Source organism: Bombus flavifrons, chromosome 14, assembly GCF_040668555.2.
Source record: "Bombus flavifrons isolate JBK064 chromosome 14, iyBomFlav1_principal, whole genome shotgun sequence".
In the NCBI taxonomy this organism is placed as follows: domain Eukaryota; kingdom Metazoa; phylum Arthropoda; class Insecta; order Hymenoptera; family Apidae; genus Bombus; species Bombus flavifrons.
In genome coordinates, this window is record NC_138455.1 from 8,030,358 (window position 1) to 8,052,941 (window position 22,584).

At 41.0% G+C, this 22,584-nt stretch overlaps 1 protein-coding gene across 8 annotated transcripts in view; it reads right to left on the reverse strand.

Annotated features, from left to right (window-relative positions):
- Window positions 1-22,584, reverse strand: part of LOC138186964 (zinc finger protein castor homolog 1) — a 162,608-nt gene that overhangs the window by 42,034 nt on the left and 97,990 nt on the right. For all 8 annotated transcript variants that reach the window (XM_069127324.1, XM_069127321.1, XM_069127322.1 and 5 more), the window contains one exon: window positions 392-810. In XM_069127324.1, coding sequence (XP_068983425.1) covers window positions 392-810 — 419 coding nt within the window. The remainder of the gene's footprint in view (window positions 1-391; window positions 811-22,584) is intronic.

The following is a 22,584-nucleotide window of genomic DNA, read 5'->3' on the forward strand; positions in this document are numbered from 1 at the left end:
ATAAACATACTAAATTTAGAAAGGAATTTTGCCAATTTTCATTACATTTAAGAAAGACATTTTTAAAGATCCCATTTACGAAAACTTCCACTGTGAACGTGCAGTCTTTTAAAACGAATAAACGTGGTAAATTTGAAAAGGAATTTCTCCAATTTTCATTATGTTTAAAAACAAATTTTAAAGATTCCATTTACGAAAGAAATCTCACTGTGAACGTGTTCCTCTCGGAAAGTATCCGCGGCGACGAGCACGATGCGAAGGAAAAGAAGGAAAAAGGAAACGAAACAATCCATTTCCGTCGCGAGGGCGGAGAGAGAGCAGGGGACACGGCGAAACGCTCCGCGGGAGATGAAAGGGACCCTCGTCTAATTAATTTGTTCGACTGACTCACCCTCGGCTCTTCAGGTTCCTCCCTCCTGACGTTCTGGAAAAGGACGCTGCCGATCTGAACTTGAAGATTTTGCTGCAATAACTGCGCCAATTGCGGATTCTGCGACAGAATCGCTGGATTTTGTTGCAATAGTTGAGCAACTGCCGGATTCTGCACTAAGATCTGGCTGAGGGGTGTGTTAGCCATCGCGTGAAGCGATTGATGCTGCTGTTGCTGCTGTTGATTCGATTCTTGTTGCTGATGCTGCTGCTGTTGCTGTTGTAAGTTTGGTGAATTGGCATTCGAAGTCTGACAGGATTGAGACAGGTTGCTAGGGGGTGGATTGTGTCGCGGTGGGCTTTGGGGGGTGTGCGGAGGCGTCGGAGGACTTCCCGGCGCCATTGACGATGCATCCTTTTCCTCTTTCACTTTCACCTTTCCTGTAACAAAAATTTGCATCATTTGATTGGCATAAATTTCATAATACTATTAATTCGGATAGTGTCTTTAATTGTTCATTATTTATCATTATTGCTTCTTATGATTAAGATCAGTTGATGTCACTTTGAAAACGTCTTCGAGGATAAATATAAATTAAAAAGTTTCACTCTTAAATGTTAATGCAATTTTAGTTAATGTCACTTTGATAGGTATAAATATGAATCGATTAGTGCATTAACCCTGCTGCGGTCCACTTATTTTTATGTCCCAGTCTCATTCTGTTTTTTTAAATACATCGTTTCAGAAAAGATTCTCGCATAAAATTGAGAAGAAGTATGATGGACGACACTTTCCTCAAACTTGACAAACTTGTTAACGGTAGACAAGCACGACAAATCGAAAATGATCCAAAAGAACGCAGTAAGGTTAACAGATTCTATAAGATCTTCCGTAGAGGTCCAAACGTTCTTCTTTCACCTATCGGATTGGCTCTTCGACCTGCTTTCAGTGACACCTCGAAGAGACTGACAGAGCGACCTGTATTTTCCAAGATTCTGGAAAGCAAGGTGGGGAACGGGCCTGTCTATTGGTCGAAAGCCGGAACACGGATCAACGAATAGAAACGCGACGACTTGGTGGAGGTAAAAAAGTGACTGAGGGGAAGTTTTTTGCCGGTTGAAGCTGAGAGTCGTGAAATTGAGACGTCTCGATAGTGAAAAAGTTGCAATCGACTGCAGGAAGCAGGTACATCTGCTGATTCCCTCAGTTACGAATTTTCATACCCCTCCAGATACTTTCAAATTGCATTTAAACGACAGTTATAGTACCTTTTAAAAAATATCTTTTATTTAAATATTTTTCTTCTGTGTTTCTGTACTGTTTCATATTCCTAAAATTATTAAAATTTTTCCAAACATCATTATTTCGTACTTTATTGGTGTAATTTCTTTCTCAAAGCGTTCTTTCGTTGTTTTCCATTGTTAGAATTCCTCCTTCTGAACACTTTCATGTTGTACCATATAAAGATATCTATTCCTTCTTCTATTCTACCATATCCTAATGTGAAAGAACTAACAGTATTGCAAAAATGTTGCCACTATTTTTCCTGTAGTTCACGCTTTTGAAAATCCACTTTCATTCCTGTCAAAAATTATTTAATTTCTTGGAAAAATAATTGTTTACAAATTCCCAATTATTAATAAGATGGTTGGCGATCGAAATCCTGGGCAAAGACAGCTGAATGACTGCTCGTTCTTTCCCAAAGAGAAGACAAACGAAGACAGCGCATCCCAAGGAGGGTTTAAATCGATGGAAGGAGTTAGGGCAGCGTTTAATACCCCCGGGTGAGAAGTCTGCGATTCAGGTAGATCCAACAGGGTTTATTCGCACCGAAGAGGATCCATGAGAACATCAAACTAAGACTAGGAAATTTCTACCTGCAGCTTTCGACCTGGCCAGTCGATCTCGTGGCCGCGAAACGAGGAAGAAAGTGAACCAGGTGAACCAAAAGAAAAAAAGGAGATTGGAAAACTCTGAAAAGGGCTTTAAAATTCCGTGAGACCCCCTTCTGCTCGAATCGATGACGTCTATCGAAATTACGCAACCCCTTAAGCTTCATCTCTACCATCCCTTATTTCGTTTCTTTTATATCGCTTCTAGGATTTTCCTTCTCTACGATTTTTACCACGGGACACGATCCTAGAGTCGTTTAACGAGACGGATATGCGGTTCCGTCGTCGACGTCGATGAAAAATGACTATTCTCCGAGATAATTTAGGAGACTGGCGCGGACGTGTGGGAAAATACTTTGGAATTATTTTTAGGGTCTCGGTGGATTGACTGGCTTTTTTAATTGAATGGAGTGGTATTTTAGTATTCCTTTTTTTAAAAATCAAAGGTGAAAGGTAAAACAAAAAAATAACTTTTCATCGGCTATACATTTGTAAATAAAGTTAACATGGTATTTAAACTTCAATCATAGACAATTCCGAATTGAATGTTTATTTTATTTCCATGCTCAAACGAAGAATTTTAATATATATATTCTGAAAGAATGATTTTCTTTTTTCATTGCCATAATCAAATGAAGAATCTTAAGAGTGTCAATATTGATTCAATATGTACCTTGAATTTTAGAAAATTTATAAATATAAATGATATATTGATATTAAATGCAAATTGGTATTTCTAAACTCACTAAATATCGTAACAAGTATTATGCTTTGAATATATAATATAATATAATATAATATATATATATATAATTTTTCGTACCGAGAGAATCCTGTGCATATTTCACATTCTGGAATTTTCCAAAAATGCATATTTTTTAAAATATAAATGCTGAAATATATGACAAAGGAACATCTGTAGCTAAGAATCGTGGAACTTTTAAAAATTAAACAGACAAAGCTTCTTATTGCTTTCTTACTTATTGATATCTGAACCTTAAAAAAATATACAAGGTGTATCTTGCGGTTGTAGGCGATAAAAAAGGAGCGACTTGGAATGATTTCGTACACGTTTCAACGGTAAATGGATTTCTACGAGGGGATACTCCTGAAGAATCGCATGCACGCTCGCGTTATGCTTGTATCCCGAGCCGGATCCTTAAATTGACTCGATTTTTAAGGTCCAACCCGAAGAGGAGGTTGCGCCGCGGGGATCCTGTGTTTCTTTTCCTTTCGCGACGTTCTCCCTTTCATCTTTGCTCCACATATCGTCTTGGCCAGCCGATTGATAAAAATCAAGCGTAAGAAAAAAAAAGAAAGAATACCCGAGAAAAATGGCAAAGGGGGTTGAGGGTGGCAGTGAAATCGAAACGTCCAAGAAAATAATTGACGCAGTTAACGACTTAAGAAGAAGATTTATAAATCGAAACATTATATATACACTTGGAAGAAACATGATTGCACGTCGACCCATTATTTGAAATTTTGATTACATCTTAAAGATTTATAGATGTTGATGATTTTCATGACGGTAAATGTATACTTACGACTCAAAAGTATCTGGACACTTGCCCGTAATATAACGTAGAAGTTGGAAATAAGAATGACGTACTGATAAATGATTACATTTACAATGAATCGCTGTTTTCTGATAAAAAAATACATCGATCAAAGATTTCATTATTACACTATATATTACTACTGATAAATATCGTTGAAGGATATTAATTATTTAATTCAACAGTCCAAATGAATCGATTCAACGAATACTTCTACTATTGACTGTATGTATTTTTATTAAGTATACGACACTGCTTGTAAAAGTATTAATTTCATGCTAGCAGAATGTAATTTCTCGAATCAAATAACAATGCGAAACAAACGCGGAACGAAGAACCATGACGATGACATCTGACCCGCTTACCCTTGCACAAACATTCCAAAGAAAAAAAAAAGAGGAAAAACACGAAAAATCTTCCGGATCGTGTGCACCCATTTTTACGAGATACTTAAGCCTTTAAACGAAAGCTGGCTCTTCTCCGATTTCCGAATTCGCCGGAGAGAAATCGGTTAACCCCCGATCGACGTCTGGGGTCGCGCGATTTTTCTCAGGGGTTAAATCGACCGTGGCCCCCAAAAACTCGCGTTTTTTCCCCCTTCATCCACTCCACGAGTTCGCAGGTAGCCGCAGCTACCTGCAACACGCGCGTACGTCCGCCAGTAACCCGGAAAAGAATCCAGTAAAGAAAAAAAAAAAAAGAAAAAACGGGAGGAAAAAGGTGGAATAAAATAAAAGGCAGAAAGGGAGGTGAGCGCCGAGCGGAGAAAGGGAGAGATTACGCAGGAAACGTCGGAAAGGGGAAGGAAAACACGTAGTAGCTGGCCCTTACAGCTCGAAGAAACCCTCTTTTCTCTCTCGTCTTCTTCGTCTCTGTTCCTTTTACGCGGCCTCTGTCGCGCTCTCTAGGGCGCAGGGGGTAAGAAAACAGGGTAAAAGTGAGTTAATAGTCGGTAAAACGGTATTCACCCCGTGACCCGACGGGGTTACCGGCTCCTTTAGGGCTGAGCCTCTTTTTTTCTTCCTTCTCTTTTCTCACTGTCGTGAGTTCCTCTTCCGGAAAGGGGTCGTGAACGGGACACGCCGGAGGGGTGGAAAGGGATCATCGTTCCGTTTCGTAACGGGAAATGGAAAACCGAGACACGAGACACTCCTTTCGCTGAGAAATCTGAGTAATCGTTCCGGGTGCGATGGTTCGTCGAGTACCTCGCAAGGGACTTTGGGTATTTTTTTCTGGGCAAACTCTCGCATAGCAGCGTGAGAGAAAATGGTGAAATTTTAGAGATTCGCGAGTTATCGGTCAATCTACCAGCAGTCGGATTTCCTGAGAATTTAACGATTTTCTCTTTTTTTTTTTTTTTTTTGATATAACGACTCACGATAGAAAGTTCATATCACTATATTATGTGTGTTGGATGAAACATCTTGGAAACTACGTTAACATTGTAGCGAGGCAGGACTATCACGGTTTTCTTAATAAAATTTGAAACGAATCCAAAAATATATGGTAGAAGTAACACGATATGAAATATGATTTTTAATGTGTTTCTTATCTGTCCGGCGTAAAGGATTGAACGAAAGTTGAGAAGTAAATACGAGCGGTATAAGAGAACGGAGAAAGGGTTAACGAACGGACGTAATAAAGCGTGTGAACAGTAAATCGAAGACTCTCCGTGGGAAGTGGAGACGCGACGTTGGCCGATCGCGAAATCCGTGTCGCGATTTCCACGTATGCACGTTAGGCATGCGTAACGCGAGGAACACTATAAACGCTCGCGTGTTTCATTACACGACGATACGCACGAAATTCGATTCTAATGGGAAACAAGAAAGCCGAGAGGCCGCGGCCACTCGTAATCCGACGTCCTGGCGCGTTTCAAATACCTAAATCACGAATAACGACGCGATTCCTCGTAAAACGGAGTGGCCTGGCTCTCGACAGAGATCGCGCCGGACTTATCGCTAATTGCGATATTACCGCGGGGACAACGATCGTTTTTCGCGCGAGCCATCGAAACGCGAGGATTTCACGCGTTCCTGGAATGCGTCGCATAAAATTCCACGACCCTGTTTATCGACTGAATGTCCTCCCTTTTCCTTCTTCTTCTCTTTGCAACAGTCGCGCTCAAAACGGCACGCGGTATCTTGGCGATCTAACAGTTGGAAGAATAGCGGATTGAGACATTTTTATCTATCCGATAAAACGTCACTCAGGCAGGAAATCTTAATGACGACGGTTGGAATTCAAGAATCGGGGATTTTCACGCGAAACGATGGATAGTCTTCGATCATCGAATTGGTACCATATCGGGAATTTCATTCTTCTAAGTATAACACGATTTTACATCGTGTGGACACCATGGGAAAAGATGCGGCCAGTCTACTTACGTCGAGTTTTAAATTTTGCTGCTACTCGGTGATTAGAAGTATTTCGATATTGTTCTTCAGTTGGGAATGAGATTTGTTAAATCGAAAGAAATCTTATACCGAACCAATGGTATAATATGACAATCCATATCTTCGGAACGTTTAAGAAACTGACGAACGTGTACAGATATTTAATACCAAAATCAGATAAAAAGGAAGAAACTGGAGATACAGAATTAACTCATTGAATGTTGCAATAATTTTAATTAACTGCACGAAGTGTATTTACCGAAGCGTATTTATGTAAATATGTCGTAGCTGTACGTACATTTTCAATTCTGTTTAAATACCGTGGTTTAGTAATAAGCATTACGTATGCATATAATAAATAGAAAAATATATTATTTGAAAATTTTCGACTTTCGCTCTGTTTCATATTTTTGATCCTTAAAAGTCCCTGTCCCATTCTTCTGTGTTTTTCATATTAGTTTCATATTAGTAGGCAGACCTAATATTTTGCAAGAAATCAATCGTTAAATGATTTAACGCAGTTTTTAAAGGACGCTCTAGAATGCTTGATAGATTGAAAAATAGAAAGATACATTTTTATCGTGGATGTTTTTCTCTGGTTTCGAACGCCTCCCAGCTGTACGTTTTCAAGACACGGGTATGGTACGGGCGAAGAACCGGCTGCGAGAGGCTTTAATGACGGCAGTCGATTCGCCTCGGTCGATATATCGTCGTCGGCGATGACGAGCCGATGGAGAATCGACGATTTATGAGGGAGATTCGTCCGAGGCCGACTTTTCCATCGCGATCCTCGCGGGCCTCGTGTGCAACTCTTTGATGGATCGAGTCTTTTATCGCGCGACCTTGAACCCTCAACAGGTGTCGGTACCTGGCCACCTCGAATCGATTTTCATTTTTCCTAGCCGCGAAATTATTGGATTATATCCCCCTTGGCTTTCGCCTAACAAATGAACCGTCCATTAAGGCGTTCCAACCTCACCGCGCGCTTTTTCAGCTTCCATGACGACCGATCTCTTTCTCTTTTCATGCTCCATCTTCGGATTTCGATGCTCTTAATAAAAGAGTTGGAAAAATTCATCAACGTTGAAATATTAGCATTGCTCTTCCTACGAAGAAGATTAATGTTACTACGTTCGTGTTTCTGTAATTGTTCACAAGTCTTCTCAATTTGAGACAAGTATAAAAGAATCGTTGATACGCAGAATTTCCTATCTTAAGCGTACGTCAAAGTTTTCATCGGAACGTTACAAAAATCGTTGCTTGGTAAATGCTCGAAAGTAGAATCGTGACACGAAAAAATCGAGCATCGGAGTAGGGTTGAACGATAGTCGACGAAACGTAGGTAGAAAATTAAAAAATAGTTTAAAAATAGCTTAAAGATGCTTCACAACCAAATTTAGCGAATTACAAGATCTACGAGACAAATTACTAAGGCCGATTCAAATATCCTGCTACCTCGAATAACCCTAACTCACCCTCCTATAGGAACATCGCGGTAGATTAGAAGACGACCAAATCATAGAAGCCTCATTCTGATGAAGGGACTGAACCACGAAAGGCAAACTAGAACCTTGGGGTTCTCGGTTTCGCGCGATGCCGATCTCGCGAGATTCCCTGGCAGAAAAATCGCCACGGGGAGCGAGAGCCGCGTTCGAATTAATGAGCCATCTGCGTAATTTTTTAAGCGTAGGCCTCGCAGCGGCTTGCGAAAAACGAGGATTCGTCGGGGGCCGGGTGTAACGTTTCCCAAATTTTAATATTTGACCGTGGCGAAGAGGGAGAGAGGAGATGCGTCAGCGGCATGGCGGGAGCAGGGGGTGTAAAAAGAACGGATAGGAAGAAAGAGACGGATGTTCGTGGAGAGGTAGAATAGATAGGACGTGCGAAGGCAAGGAAAGGAGGGTAGAAGAAGCGGAGCTGGGGCGAGATAAAGACCGAAGGGCCCCGCGGGGCCCATTTTTAACACCTAACAGAAGTCAAGATGCCCGGCCGTGATTAGCGTTCCGCCGGGCCACGATGGGGCCTCGGACATTATCCTGTGAGAAATTGGCGGCCGTTCGTTCCTTTGTTCCAGGCGATTTTTTATTGACTCAAATTCTGAAAAAAACACCCGGGTGGAAGGCGAGCAAGCAGCAGCGCGGCCAACATACGAGGACGAACACGAGGGGATGAGAAAGAGGAAAGTGGGGGGCAACAGGGATATGCCGGTTTAGAATCCCGCGGTGCCCCACGAAACGCGACGGTGTGGGAGGCGACGTCCACCGGGATCAGCTGCAGAGATAGAAGGGAGGAAAGGGGATGAGGGGAGACGGGCCAACAGAGAAATATAAAGACGGAAAGACACCGCGGAACGGGGTACAGGGGGAGAGAGAGAAAGAGGGAGAGAGAGAGAAAAAAGGGGCAGCGAACAACTGGCTACGGTCGAAGCCAGAGCTGCGCTCATTTTTTCTCGCGACCGAACCCGAAAACCCTTTTATGCCCACCCAAGATTAATTATCCGCCGTACTCGAAAAATGAAACGGCCATGAACAAAGAGGAGCCGCGCCGAACCGTGCCAGAAAACGCAGCCTCTGTCCTCCCGCTCGTTCGAGACCACTCTTTCTCTCTCCCTTTCTCTCTCTCTCGTCGTCGTCGTCGTCGTTCGATACGCGCCATTAAATTGGAAGGTAAACGATTTTCGCTTAATTATTGACCGAGACTTGACCCTTTTGTTGTTCATTAAAATGGCAATAGTAACAATTGTGACGAGAATCTTGGCAAGAGAAAGTCGTGTTATGCGTGTACAGAGAAGAGAATGGAAGTACAGGATACCGAGATTTCAATTAATGATTGGATATTAAGGAAAGATTGCAGCAGACAGATACGACGAGCGCAGTTTCGTTGATTTCCTGATTTTGATGTTGTTCAATGGTTAAAAGAGCGCACTTTCATATGGCGCGCTTAAAAAGGGGAACAATCTTTCCGGTGCAAAGATATGTCTTTTAGCAATAGGTGACAGATGCATGGAATTTTGCCAGAAAACAGGATGCAATCACATAACTTGATCGACGAATTAAAACTGAAATGCGAATGAAACATTGCGGCGAGACATTCATAGAGATAAACTCAATGTTCACAATGCTTATAATGAACGTTCATTTTTACGAAATACCTATAAATCAGCGAAGAATGTCGCAAAGAATATTCTACACAATAGTTGACGATGAATTATCATTTAGCTGAATCATTATCGAATCATTAGAACGAAGTATATTATGCTACAGTAATAGAGCGAAGAGCCTACTGAAAATAATTTCAACCCCTAAATAAAAACTAAATTCACTTAAAAAACAAAATTACTCGTAACGCATAAATATAATGTAGAACGGAACAAAGAACAAATATTCGCGAGTCGAAATTGACGCAGCGTTTGCTATTCGAGAAGGAATTCTGCGATACAGCGCGGAATAACGTAATCTCCTGTTTCTTCATCGACATGAGAGGAACGGCCGTGACTCTGCGCAGGCAAAATGCAGCCGGGGGGCGTGGATAGAAGGGGGTTAAGGAAAAAGGGGGTAGGAGCTCGTTAGACCGAAAAATTCCACCGGGCCCGATTTGAATATCGCATAATGTCGAATTAATGCCGGAAATTCGACTCGGTGGGGCCCCTCGCGACGCGGTAATGGGTGGGGGCCCCGAAATTTCGTGGCGACCCCCATAAAGCTGTTTCGCGTATGGAAAACGTGCCAGGGCAATAAGTCTCCCTTCTCTCTCTTCCCATCCTCGTCTTACCCTTTCCACCACGATATGACACTCTTAAAACGGATTTAAAACGCAGAAACCCGAACGTTCGAGGCGCGAGACTCGTTCTTCTACTTTTTCCTCCGACGAGATAAGGGTGTTACTTAAACGACCGGGATATTTCAACCGTAAATGGACCGTGATGTGACTATATTTTGCGCATGGTTGTTGTAAACGTTGAAATCAACGAGATTATTGGCTAAATCAATTTGATTTTGCTGATAAGTTATCGTTTCTAACAAATTATTATTACTAGGCTGTGGATTTTTATTCGTGGGAAATTTGAACGTGCAATTATGTACCGAATGCACGTAGTATGTAGAAATATACAATAGTAGTGTATAGTACTCGTTATAACACTTAGTAACATAATTTTTTAACTGGATTTCATTTTTCTAATCGCATATCTTCATAAAAATACGGATGTGTATAAATATCTTACATTAATATATTACATGAAACTTCAACTTATCGAAGCTACTTTTAAAAGATCTACATCTTTGCACGTTGTTTTCATATTAAAATCAGAAAATCAACAAAAATTACGTTTCTCTCGTGTGATTTGCTGCTTCTTGAAATACAGCCACGTGTACGTGATTTTGTATTTGGCGATGTAGAAAGGTATTATTCTATGAAATATGTTCTCGTGTACAAAATATCGTATTTGAAGATGTAGGGGGGTATTATTCTATGAAATATGACTATATTATAGAACGTGGTTATCAAAATATTGTTTCACGAAAATCTGGCCTGCTTAATAATCCTCAGGGGCCTGATTTGGGTTCTTCGGGGCCTGTCGAGGCTTTTCTGCTTTTTTCTAGAGCATCATGGGAGGGGGGAGGGGGGAGGGCGCTCTTCTCTCGTTCTACTCTTATTTTATCCGAGGTCGGGTCCCATCCGCGCGTCCTTTCTTTTTGCTTGACATAATTTAAAATTTATGAGTTCGAGAATCGGTTATGCGCGGCCTCCGCTGCTCGGCTCACTTTTACCATCCCCCTTCCACGTCTCTGCACCCCATTCCGCCATCCCACCCCCGTCGAACCGGCGAGGTTTCGCCGCAGAATTTGAATATTAAGATTAGACTAGCTTTAATGCCGTTCCACTCTGTATTCGGCTCACCGATACACCGAGGATTCCTTGCGAAAACGTTTTCATAAACTACTATTCATCGCCATCCTCTGCTCTGCCTTATTTGCACATCATTCACTTCGGCGGACAAGTGTTGACTATTGGAAACATCCGAGTTCGAGATTTGCAAACTTTCCAACTCTCAAATTCGAGGCATTCAAGGATAATTCCTTTTGTCTCAGAGCCAATGGGAGACACGTCATTAGATGTTCTTTTATTGGAAATTGAAAAAGAAAAAAATTTTAGTTAAAAAAAAAAATTCTCAGAAAAAGAATTTACTTTTTTATGTAGTCTTCTTCGATATTCAAGCATAGGATATTTGGAAATTTAACATTGAAGATTTCTCAGAATAAATTATTTTACAGCCAACGGCAGACGCGTTGGGTAATTTCTTTTTTCTTCTGGAAATTAAAGGGAATTCAATACGGAAATTTTGAATTGAAGAAGCTTGAGAATAAATTATTTTTAACACGAGACACGTCATACGATATTCTTATATACGAAATCGAAAAAGGATTTCGATACGTAGCCTCTTTCCATGTATTCCTCTCTATCATGCAAATTTACTATCGAATCGCGGATTCGTCGAAAAGCGGCGATTGTTTTTGAGGTGAAGATTAGGTGGGCATCGGAAAGAGAGAAGTTCATTAAGATCGTCGAAGCCACAGTCACCGTATTAGGTTCGACAAACTGGTTTTCGCGGGTCTTTTCTGTACCCCGCATCATCCGGCGTATCGGGATCGAATGAGAGAGCCATGCGACTTTGCATGGCCCTTAACCCTTTGTTTGAACACGTGCAACTACGATTACGTGAAATTTCCCTTCGATCAACGAATTTTCGATGCTTAATCGTCTTTTAATCCTTTGAGGCTTTATGTCGAAGTATACTTTCCATCACATTTGATTCTTCTTAATTTTAACACACGAAGCACGTTCTTCTATGCATAAACAAATTTGAAATGCACAAAAGACAATTTTTCTATGCAACAGAAAGGAAATTTAAATGATAAACGATAAAACAGTACATCATGATATTACGAAACGAAACTATATTTGATAAGTCAACGAATACGTATAATATACAGGTGAGTAGGTAAAGTAAGTAAAAATAAGGGTGTTATATACCTAAGCATAGATCATTCAAAGCTTCATTACGAGCTCACCACACCCTCGTTATCCAAGAACACATGATTGTTATCAACGTGGTACAAAAATTACCAGTATACCAATACGGTACCAATCTAAAACTTTCCTTTGATTGTGAAAGTATGAAAAACTTCACAGAAACTGTAACCAAGTTTCGAAAGCAGATTATTAAATAGGAAACGATAAACATAACTCTGATCACAGAGGGTTAATCGATTGCTACTTTATAGTGAAATTTTTCAAAGCGCCTCAATGGTCTATTGACTTCTAAAAATGAACGCCTACATTGTCGCATGATGAAAGTGAACGATTAGTCGACACAGGAAAACGAAGGGCCAGAGAGCCGCGTTAACCTAATCCGGAATGATCGTGCTAATTCTAGCGGGCTCTAGAAAATGATATAGAAAGGATCGGGAGGAGGCGGCCGATTTAAATATAATCGGTGATCCCATTGTTTCCGTTCGATTCTAAAACCGTGGCGCGTGACCGCTAATTTGCCAATTGCCTGTAATAAATAGTTGGCAAATGCCTGGCGAAATTTTGTGCAATCGCCAAGTAAAAAAGCGTGTCACGCGTGTCATTGTGACCGTTCTCACGGAATGCACGAAGAAATCTTCGCCCGATCGATCGTTCCGTGTGTAATGCTCGTCGATCATCGATCGTCCAACAGACACTTTTCACCAGGACTGTACGCAACACTGGCCATGTGTTTTCGAGTCTAGCACGCACTCCTACGAAAGGGGCGACACGTCTGCGTTCTTATTTCCCCTTTCTGTTTGGTGGAAGCGAATTTTGCCGGAGAAACGGGCCGCTTCAATCCCGAGTGATTCGTAATTACCGGCCACGTCAACAAACAGACACGAAAATTTTATCGTCTGAATGACTTTCCACGGCAGTCTGTGAAAATATACAACGCCACAAACGCTCGTTCTATCGTGTTCGAAGGAAGAGAAGAAGAGAATTGGAGCTCGGAGATTATTTCAATCTTCTTAGAATCTGATTGTGCATACGACACAAGTTCATTTACACCGTTGGCTATAAATGTTAAAAAGACACAGATTTCAAGTTTGTGGAGCAATCACAGCCGAAATTCCAATAAATAAATCTTACTGTATATTTTACGTTGTAAGACACAGATATTAAGGACAGAAGGTAACGGATTTATGTTGATATAATTAGAAAATAAAAAATAGTAAACTGGTCAGTAGTCTACTGAGTATCCTTAGATTTGTTTAATACTTATGGCGTATTTGAACTCATGGCAAATTCATACAATGGAAGTTTACGAAATTGTCCCACTACCAATTATTTTATCACGCGATAAAACTTCCTGTTAAGTCAAACGTATCCAATGCAAAACAGTCCAGTTAATCGAGCGTCAATTAATATTTCTAATAAATGATTTTCGAATGAACTTTCCACTGTAATCGAACGACAAGGTTACTCTCTAAATTATCCCAATACGAAAGACGTTTACACAGTAGAAAGCAAAAATGAAGCAAGTTGCTCGCTTCACAACATCAATCGTTTCGTCATACATTAATCGAGCCAACGGACTAAAAACCAACGATCCACGATAATTTCAATAATCGCCGATATCCGTCGAGAGACCACCGTCAGAAAAAGCTCGACAACCTTTCTACCCTGGCCTAGAGGCTGCGCAAACACTTCCCCCGATCCGGGTCTGACAACGCAGAAGGGTTAGCATTACTCATCCAGAAGCATCGTGGTCGCGCGCTGTGTCCTCTTCCCCTGCATTAACATTATCTATCAAAGAGCAGAAGACACCGAGCGAAAGAGAGAAAGATATGAAGAAGGCCGCAGAAGAAGCGTCAGGTTGCCTGGTACACACGCATACCATAACGTTTCCTCGAAAAAAGGGGGCAGAAACTACGTCGAAATCCTGGTGCTGTCGTTGTCCTCGTCCGGAACGAGGATCGGTCTGCTGGGCAGAAAACGGACAGAGAAAGAGAGAAAGAGAGAGCCAAGCAAAGATTCTCCTCGGCTAGGAATGCCTGCTGATGGATTGGTCATCCGTGATTAATTTGACAAGCTGACTTTCTGGTTTTCGGAGACTGACAAGGGGCAGCAGGGGCCTCCGCGCCGCGGGGCCTAATGGGCCCTCTCGTTTTCTCTCTTTCTCTAACGTGGGACGTGTTCAGGTCTCCCTATCTCGGGCCACGAATCGATGAGTCCAGCCAGTGGGATTGTTTGAAAAATTAATCGACCCTCCGCGCCGGCCCTCCGTGGAAACGCTAATGGACACGGTCGTCTTTTCTATCGTTTATGAAGCCCGTTGACCCGACACGTTTCGCCCATGGGATAACGAGGATCGCGCTCTCCCTCCGCCAGAAATGTCGCGGATAATGGCAACATCTTATTAATCTCTTCCCCTGCTTTTTTCAATTCAACGTGTTTACCAAGGACCCGATTTCTGTTACCGGCCTCTGCATGTTACTAGGAGAAATCACGATGCAAAATTGTGTAAAAGTATCATTTAAAGACTAGGAAAATTAATAAATAAGCTACACAACAAATAAATTGACATCGAAAGGACGTGACATTTTAAAACTTTTGTATCGAGAAAAAAAATGGTTAGTTAAATTACTAGAAATTATAACGCTCTGGTGGAATTATAACGAGCGTACATTAAGTAAAAAGGACGTGAAAATACGGAGACACATGAAACATGTTGATTTCCTGACAGTTAACAAACCTTTAATTGCTTTATTTCCTTAATGTCGGTTCCCTTTTCCCAAGGAGCACAAAGCGTGAATTTTATAGCCGCCTCTTTGCACCTTATTGATCGTGACACGCGAGACCACTTTATCTTTACGAATACCGGTTTCCTTTCTAGTCGATCTTTTACGCGAATGAAGAAAAGCAAAGACAGATCGAAATTCCAGAAACAAGATTTACTTCGATACAAGTGTTCAAATACCTTCGCCAATAACTACATGCTTTATACATTTTGCAAATAGTTTCCTTCTCACAAACAAATAAATGAATGAAAATACGATAATAAATGAACAAAAAAATCTTTACCTTCGTCCGGATATACTCGCGTTTCGCTACACTCTTCTGCTTTCTGATCGTAAATCACAGCTGCAACGACTTTTATCGTCTCGTTTCGTCGAATCCTTGATAACGTAATCATCGACGATCGATCGGCGGTGTATTCGCGTCGAGCAAGCAGATAAGCATCGACAGAGGTGTCTAAGCTCAGCCGTGGAACGCGTTTCACGCGAAAATCAAGCAACTCTCTATCTCGAGCCGATCTATCGAGGATCTGGGAGAACCTGTCCGCCGCGCTTCACTGATTTACGCGGGAGTTCGCATGCGTACGAAGAACGTGGAAACGCGATCGTATACAAAAGACGGGGTGGAGTTCTGTCGGATAAGATCTGGGCAAAATGCGGAGAAAGATCGCCACGAGCCATGTAAACCGGGGATGAAGCTAAAATAGCGAACGAGTGGAGGAAAAAGCCAAGAAAGTTTTATACGCAAGTTACTTGATCTCGTGGAATACTCCTTCAATCGGGACGCTTAGAACCAAAACGAAAGTTTTGGAATTTTTGTATTGAGCACAGAAATGGTTGCTTGTATGAGAAAAAATTACGTCGTAAGTAGCGTTGTATAAAAAGATTATTTGCTATGAATAAATATAAATTGTATAATAGTATCATTTAGGATGTGGAAAAACTAATTGCTAAGCGAATTATAGAAATCAGAATTATGTTGTAGATAATTGATATAAGTTAGTATCGCTTAGAAGCTATAGAACTATAGAAATAAATCGAAGGCAAAGAAACACAGATATCACAAATTGTTTTCTGTATACTCGATAATCTACAACGTGAAAGATGACACTCGTTAAGAATATGGTCTGTAGTATACATTATATCAAAGAGAAAATATGTACAACGTAATACAAACACGATTTATTCTGAATAGCAGAAAAATATCTCTGGTTCCAGATATATCAATTATTATTTACAGAGAGTTCCAAGTCAATGTAGTTTCGTTAAATGCAACCATATGATATTTTTATTATTATCGTGTTTTATTAAAAATTCCAAAACGAACGCAACGATATGTACAGCGAGTGTATAAGAAGAGAATATTCGCTGGAGAAGCAATAAAAATATTTACATCGCGTTTCGAGTGAGGTCGGAGGAAGAGGAAGACACGGAGGAGTGATCGACGCTGGACCGGAATTAAACAAATAATCTCCCCCGTGCTGGAACCAGGGAATCCGTTATGGCACCAAAGTGCGCCCCGGTAAAAAGGATCCCATTGAATTCTAAATTTAAACGAATGTCCGAGTGTCAGCGGACTGACATGACGGGCAAAATAAACAAGATGCCGGGTGGAGTAGAAAAAAAGAAGAGAAAAACGAGAGAGGCGGGAATCGTGGAGAGTGAAAAACCCCGGGCGCGGTCTGATATTCGTTTTCATCTTTCATCGTTCAACGCCCATTGACCTCGATGATCGTGTTAATTTCGCTAGAGAAAAAGAGGACGAACGGCAGCGGGGCCCTCGCTTTTTTCCCTCGTTTTATGGAAAGTTGTTAATTTGACAAAAAGTCGGACAATTGACGGTAATTCTACATTCTTCGCCTTTTGTTCGTTCGCTCGGAGTACTCGCGCAAAAGTTAAAATCGGCCAGAGAGTACAAAAATTGAACAGTTGCTCGATTCTCCACGATCTTGAGCTAAAACCAACTGATTGCTTGGTTAATCTTCGAACAATTCTCTCGCGTTAGAACGAGAACGATTCGAGTAAAACGTCAAGTATCGTGTTATTCGTATTTTGGATTTCGTCACACATACAACGATTATTTAATATTTATTTCACGTAAACAGCTGAAAGTATGTATTTTTCGTACGTAATACTTATACGATATTGCAAAATTGGACTAATATCGTTAATGAAATTTGACAAGTCAGAAATTGTTAATACGAATTGTTAATACCGAGAAATTTAGCGCTAAAACGAATGAAATTTCCTACGTAATTTTGTAGGCAAAGTTTTACAAATTATTGTAAAATTATAAAAGGGAAGTTTGCAACCTCATCGGTTCACTGATATTATTAGTTAACAAATTATTGCGTAAAACAGTCCAGAAATAGTAAAAAGAGAAATCTTGACGATAAAGAAAGAATTATTTTCTGAATCGTTCATTCTCAATTCTTCGTCGTTTTATTACACCGTCAAAGAGTTAAATTTCATTACGCCAGAGAATGCAGGAAATCGTGACGATAAAGAAATCGTTCATTCTCAAACCACCGCTTCATCGTCGTTTTATTACACTGTGAAGAGCTTGAGATCTACCGAATCCTACTGTAATTCCACGAAACCAAGAATTCTCACGAGAAGCACAAGCAGAAAAACAATTCGACTAGAAATGGCCGTACCATCCTCAATAAGACCTCTTTCTCTGTTAGTCTCTGACTCAGAACTTAATTGACGAACAAAAAAAGAAGATTCAATTGACCCGGAAGCGGACATCACCAATAGACTCGACCAGAAGACGAATCACACGCGCTCCTCTCCTCCACGTTGGCAACGTTTCGATTTTTCCACAAACATCGCGGATGTTATCGAGCACGTAACGAAGAAAAGCAGGAGATGCAAATGTATATACAAGAAGGAAGGCCTCACGTGTTCAACAGAAGCAGGCCTAGTTCGGGACGTGGCTCGTAAAGGCTTTCATAAAAGCTTCCATAAAACGTTCCGCGATTCCAGTTGACGTCTCCGTGAATTCCTCCGGTTTCCTTCGACTCGTCGCGCGTTGAAATTCCAACACATTAAACCGCACTTGTCACTGTTTCCCGTCGTTTGGAGGAATGATTGATCGTTGCACGAGCAAAGCCAATATATCGATTTATTATTCGGTGTTTCTAACAAGCTTTTGGAGTATTAATATCTGTTTGATCATATTAGTAATCGTTATATATGTTGGCGATTGGAAAGTTGAAATAGACGGAATGTAGATTCTGGCTGGGAACAGATAGATTGCGGATTTGTACGCATTTAGAAATTTTAAAGTGCAAGAATGTATACATATGTATAGGCGAAAATAAATAGAAATAAGTAGAGATAAGAGCAGGATAATGTTATATTTCCAATGATAGTGGGATATTTGTATTAAGATTGCGTAAAAAAGTATGAATTTGCATAATGGAAACACTTCTCTTGTTGATTTCAAAAACGGGCCACGCGTGTATTTCGTAACGATTAACGTGTTAGAAATGGTTCTTGAGAAACTCAGTCACATTATCTAAACCTAGGAATCTAACGAACAGATTAGTGAACATTTATACAAATTCCTATATGATTACGAGTAAGGTAATACAAATTTTCAGGTTCACCTGAATCAAGATTTGTTCCACCTACGAAATACTGTACGGGTGCCTTACTCTGTGGACATTGTGCGCATTCTGCAAATTTTTGCGTCTTTAAATTCGCCATGAATGCACAGTAGATATTGCGATCAGTTAATAACCTTCTCAGTTTGCAAGCGTGGAAAGTTCCACTACGTGATTTCATCGTTTCTAAACTTAATTTAAACGACGCGAAACACCACAGAATATGCCCTTTACTCTCTTCCAGGTGCCATGGCACTGCGGAAAATTCGCAGAAAATCAGCCAAGTAGTTACAGTCGAACTACCGTCACTAACGTTAACTATCCTCGCGATATTTCCAGTTTGCCATGGCAAACGAATTAAATTCGACTCTGGTGGGGGTAATAATGGGCCACGTGGGCCACAGTCTCGCGATTATTCCGAAATCCTTCTTTGTGAAACGGTAGATAAGGGTTAACGTATTTCGGCCTCTCGAGAAGCGCACGGTCCCTCTTCTCCTGTTCGTTTTTTCTTCTTTCACAATAATGCAGAATTCGTTGAAGGTTATGAGAGAGAAAGAGAAAGAGAGAGAGAGTGAAGGGATTCAACAGGTCGCCGATCCCAAAGGTTCTCGACACCTCCTGTCATCCGGACCAGGGTCCCTTTTGTCTCCCAACGAAGAAGGAGCTCCGATTTCGATCTCGTGGCAGACCTACATCGCGCTATTCCTCGGTACATACTCTACCTACGTGCTCAAGTGGCCTACACGTGGAGACATAAAAGCTCGTAACCAGAACGATCTCCCCCTTCCGTTTATGCCGCTGATCCAGGGCCCACCAGAGTCTCGAATTAAATCGGAAGCGATTCGTAACGCTCGTTGAAAAGCGAGCCAGCTGATTTCGAGTTTTCTCCGGTTCCTTTAAGCATCTGGTGAATTTCGTCGTGTTTTATCCATATTTTTTTAACTGAAAGGGTTTCGTTCGTAATGGACGTTCTTAATCGAACGTTGTCAATGAAAGATCGTAATGAAAAGTTCTCAGTGAAAGTTGTCGATTGAAAGTATTTTTGTTAGATAGCGAACTGACTAGTCATTAATACGCTTAGCGCGGTATGTTCGTAATTAGAGTAAATTGAGTGTTTTTACGAGAAATTGGGAAGTATAGAAACGTTCAGAGGGTATGCAAATTGTAGCTATTTGAAGCAAAGAACAAGTTATGACATATAGTAGGTGAGACCAATGTGTATTAAGATTCCATTTCTTCGTGAAATAGTAGCATTCATAGTCTAATTATAATTAATATTTTATGCAAATGCTAGCACACTAACGCTCCTTCTTCTATGCTATTCCTCCTCTAGCAATTCACATCTGTTGTATATCGGCTTCAAAGCAAAAGCGTGGCATCTGTACAACAAACTTTGTATACTTCGTCATCGCTGAACAAACCTCTTGTCGAATTTCGAAACTCTGTCAACCTCGAATGGAACTTCCCAAACTCGTCAAGTGCCAGTCTCAATTTCATCGTTCAACACACCAATCCAACGCGTCTCTCAATTTTGACGAATTCAAAATGTGGAACGCTGTATTACGCATCGATGAATCACTTTCCACTTCATTCGTTGTACATTTTCCTGAGTAACAGCGATCCAAAAGGTGTGCACAAAAGTCTCCTAAGTACATTGTGTCCCAACAGGTGTCCAAAAGCCTTCTCGTGGCCAGTTCTCGTGGCAGGATATCATTTTCAACAACAGAACGACCGAAGAAAGAATCGCGTTATCAGTTAATGAATCTTCTCCCCGTCGAAATGAGCGCTGGTCGGACCTCGGGTTCAGTCTCGTCCGAGAGTCTCTCTCTCTCTTCTCTCGTGGGCCCCGACAATAGAAGCGTCCGACGAATTTCGAAAAGAGGCAAAATAAAAAATGATCCTTCGGGGGCCGTAGCGGAGGAAGAGAAGGCGATCGAAGCGAAACAACGACAGAAGGAACGAAAGGAAGAGCTTTCTCTCTCTCTCTCTCTCTCTCTCTCTCTGGCCGCCTGCATGCCTTGCTCGCCGTCCGTCCGACTGTCTGTCTTCTCTTTTCATCCTTGCTGCCTTTTATCCGGCTGGAATGATTAATGGGTTCACGGAGGCATCGCTGTCCTCCACCCCACTGTGCCCTGAGACTAGCACCAGCAACAGCACACGCGGCTTTTCTGCTTTTCTTCGCGCCGGATTACCCCGTCCCTGCCCGCTTCGCTCCTCTAACACGATTCAACCGTTGCTGGTTGTTCGCTCACGCACCCCCGAAATAAATAGCGCGATAAATATGCCGGTTTAACACGTTCATTTCGCTATTGAAACGCACGAAGAAGCATCCGTTCTATCCTCTTTTGGACCACATGACCCGATATAAATTTTATATTTCGCTAGATGTAATTAAAGTACAGGTCAGTTTTCGAGTATTTGGTTCTAGTTGCATTCAATAGACCTAAATCTTACTTTTCACTTACTTTCTCGTGTACTTCACGCCTTTGAAGTATCTTGAAATCGTAAAGGAGGAGACCGCCGAAGGCATTCAGACGCGAAGAGCAAGCGAGGAGAATGGTAAGGTGAACCACCCTACTAGGGTGGACGAATTGTTTAGTTTCAATCTAGGAAAAGATTTATAGCGTTTGAAGGAAATTAATGAGGCGTAATAAAATAATCTTGCAGTTATTTTGCAAGTTGATGAACTCAGTGTAATTCACATCGCTATAATTCTCAACCCTTCATGTCTGAATTAAACTAGAGACATAATGCAACTTCAGGGGTGAATAGTCATAATTTAATAGATATATCTCAAAGTATTTAGGTTGGAATGATCTATAGATCGATCAATAGTCGATGTTCACTTTATCGTTCTTTGCCTCGTGATTCAACACGTCACGGTTCTTTCATAGAGGGAACTTTTTTCCTCGTTTCTTTTTCTTTCTTCGTCGGAGATAGCAAAGGATCTTTTCTCTAACTAATTATTAGAATTATTACGTAAACTCGCGCGCGTTTTCTAGGTTAACGTGAATGGTTAATGTATTCCTGACGGAAGAAATGGATACGCGGCGTATTCGAGGGAACGTCAAGGTTCATAGAAAAGACGGACGTCTGAAGAGGCAGAAGAAACCACGGTGTTCCTTTTTCCTTCGCCTCTCTACCGGCAAGCCGATTCACCGCGGCGACACGCGGTTTCTGTTCGAGTCGCTTTTACATGATAAATTATGCCCGATTTTTTCCGTATCAATCCCTAAGATACAACGCAAGAGGTAGTCTTTTGTTCCATCGTGTGTCTGTGTGTAGGTGGCGAAACTTGTGGGAGACGAAACATCGAAGAAGATGAAGAAAAGTCAAAGGGATTCTCGCCGGATCTCGCCTTCGATGTTACGCTCGTTCTCGTTTTAAATTTCATTCGAATCATTCAAGTTATCTTAACTGAAACAACTTGACATCGTTTTACCGCTGTAAACCTGTTACTTATTTGACTAGGAACATCCTTTCGAGTTTCTATTCTTCTTCGCGTTGATCTTTAATTAATCGCGTTAATAAATTTCTATTGGCCGGTCGAAGTGAAATTTGACAGATAGCAAATGAAAAATGTACTGTATGGATTTTCTGATTTTCATGCTACTTGATGTATATCGAGGGATACATTTTAATATGAAATATGCAGAAATTAGAAAAAGAAATAGGTGATATATCTACTGGCCTTTATAAAAGAATCAACAACGTAATTAACACTATGACAGTTATTTAGGACAATAGTAAAAATATGTATTTAATCTCAAATTCAAATAAGAAGTGGTCTTCTCATCGTTTCACGTTTCGTTCATTAGAAAAAACGCTTACAGAGATAGAAAACTTGTGAGGTTAGAATTATTTTTGAATTAAATTTCAATTAGGCATAGGTTAAGTGTAATCGTCGAATTATCAAATCTAAAATTTCGTGTTTTAGTTTTAT